Source organism: Chlorella variabilis (assembly GCF_000147415.1).
Source record: "Chlorella variabilis unplaced genomic scaffold CHLNCscaffold_9, whole genome shotgun sequence".
In the NCBI taxonomy this organism is placed as follows: Eukaryota; Viridiplantae; Chlorophyta; class Trebouxiophyceae; order Chlorellales; family Chlorellaceae; genus Chlorella; species Chlorella variabilis.
The window spans coordinates 1,577,802-1,580,049 of record NW_005435079.1 but is presented as its reverse complement, the minus strand read 5'-3'; the positions used below and the strand labels follow the sequence as shown (position 1 = coordinate 1,580,049).

The following is a 2,248-nucleotide window of genomic DNA, read 5'->3' as shown; positions in this document are numbered from 1 at the left end:
TCTCGTCTGACAAGCTTGAGCGTAGGAGGGGTTTGCTCCCGCCTTTCCAGCCCCCCATTTCTGTGGTCCGGGTGCCTCTTGCCCCTTTTCCATCTCCCGCTCTCTCGCGGGCTCAATCCGCTTTTCGTGAGGGCCCTGCGTCGCTGCACACCTCAAACCCGCGGCTGAGCTCGGCGGGCTACCGCCCAACCTCAGCCACCGCACACACCCACGCGCAGCCACCATGCAGCAGGAGGGCCTTGCTGCCCTTCAACTGGGGGCGCTGGATGCCCCCAGGCCCTACCAGTCCGCCCGGAAGGGGCCCGCCTGCGCCGTGTGCCAGTGCAGCCTCCGCGACGCCCGAGTCTTCCACCAGGTGGGAGCTGCGGCGGGCCCCGCTGCTGGCTGGTCCCGTGGGAGGGCGGGCAGTGGTTGGGAGGGGAGCGCCGGTGGCGCTGGTACCCGGTGCGCGGTACTTGGCCGCCACAGCGTCTGCCGCCAGGGAGCTGCGGGCCGCCTTTCGCTGCGCGCCGCGGGTTTGGGTGCATGGGGTGCTGGGCGCCAGCCTCAGGGTGACAGGGACCAACGCTGGCGCTGCGCTGCGCCGGGGACCTCGGGATGGGGCGGCAGTACTGCCTCACCCAACCACCCCCCGGCCGCCATTGGATCGGGGGCCGCCCCCGCGCCGCCATGCACCAGCGGTGCCGCACATAGCTGCCCGCCGCACCGCCTGCCGGCCGACCCGCCTGCCCACCACGGCAGCACTTGGGCCAGGCTGCGGGGGGCTGTAGGGAGGGCTGTGGTGGGCTGCCGGCTGCCCACTCTCTGACCCCTGCCCTCCCGCCTGCCCTGACCCCTGCCCACTTCCCGCCCTCCCCACCCCTGCCTGCCTCCGCTCCAGCGCTACCACGTGTGCCCAGAGCACGCCACAGCCGACCAAGTCGTGTTGCACGGCGTACTGCAACGCTTCTGCCAGCAGGTGCAGCTGCACGAGGGCTAGGGCTAGCCCGCTTTGGAAAGAAACCGCTGCTCCCCGGCCTGCGCGCTGGCTGCAGCTGCCTGCACCGCGCCTGCTTTGTGGCCGCTGCGCGGCGGCTTCATGGGACCAGGGCCCAGCGGGCAGTCTGTTTGGACAGCCGCCGGCGTGCACCCTCGTCCTGCCCTCACCCTGCCCTCACCCACACTCTTGTGTGCCTCCCTCCTGCCCCTCCTGCCTGCAGTGCGGCCGCTTCCACGAGCTCGAGCGCTTCGCCCCCAGCATGCGCTCCTGCCGCCAGCAGCTGGCGCGGCACGCCGAGCGGCGGCGCCACCGCCGCGCAGTGGCGGCGGCGGCCAAGGCCGCCGCCCGCACGGCGCCGCCCAGCGGCGCCCACCTCTCAGGTAGGCTGCCAAGGGATGGAGGCGGCTCCCCGGCTGCTGCTGCCCCCGCCGCTTGCTGCTGCCACTGCCGCTGTGTTGCCGTGCGGCCTGCGGTGCCTGCAACTCCACGCACCCTTAACACAGGTGCAGCCGCGCACTGTTGGGCCGTGCCCGTGACCGCTTGCCGGCCTGCCTGCCCCTGCCCTGCCCCCTGCAGCCCCCGGCGGTGCTGTGATGCCAGCCCCGCCCACGGCGGCCGCCCCCGGCAGCGGCCTGCCGCTGCCAGACGCCAAGCGGCCTCGCCTCGAGGGCCCCGAGGCTCAGCTGGCGGCGCTGCTGCAGCAGCAGGCGGCGGCGGCTGGCGTGAAGCTGGAGCAGGCCGATGCGGGCGGCACGGGCAGCGGCAGGCAGCAGGACGGCAGCTGCGCCAGCGTGCAGAGCACGCACAGCACGCACATCAACAACACTGCCGACGGACTGGACGCGCTGCTGGCGGCGGCGCAGGAGGAAGAGCAGGAGGTGGGGCAGCAGGCGCGGGCCGCGGCCGCCGCCACCAAGCCCGCCAAGCCCGCCGCAGCGGCCTGGCCGCCCGCCGCCGCGCCGCCGCCCGCGCCGCCGCCGCCGCCGCCGCAGTGGGCGCCGACGGCGCCGGCGCTGCCGCCGCTGCCGCTGCCCGAGACGTGGCAGCCGGCGCAGCCGGCCTGGCAGCAGCAGCAGTGGGACCAGCCGCGCTTCCCTCCGGCGTGGGAGGCGCCGCCGGCGCTGGCGCAGGCGCAGGCGCAGGCGCAGGCGGGGTGGGAGCTGCCGCACTTTCCACCCGCCTGGGAGGTGCCGCAGGTGCAGTCCCATCCTGTGTGGGAGCCTACAGCCCCCCAACCGCTGTGGCAGGACGCCCAGCCGCAGCCGCAGC

The 2,248-nt window shown here is 74.7% G+C and overlaps 1 protein-coding gene across 1 annotated transcript in view; it reads left to right on the top strand.

Annotated features, from left to right (window-relative positions):
- Window positions 1-223: 223 nt before the first annotated feature.
- The window catches only part of CHLNCDRAFT_145623 (hypothetical protein), a gene marked incomplete at both ends in the record, with an annotated part of 2,859 nt that continues 834 nt past the window's right edge, over window positions 224-2,248 (top strand). Inside the window, 4 exons of the mRNA XM_005848133.1 lie at window positions 224-355; window positions 881-958; window positions 1,200-1,359; window positions 1,556-2,175. Coding sequence (XP_005848195.1) covers window positions 224-355; window positions 881-958; window positions 1,200-1,359; window positions 1,556-2,175 — 990 coding nt within the window. The remainder of the gene's footprint in view (window positions 356-880; window positions 959-1,199; window positions 1,360-1,555; window positions 2,176-2,248) is intronic.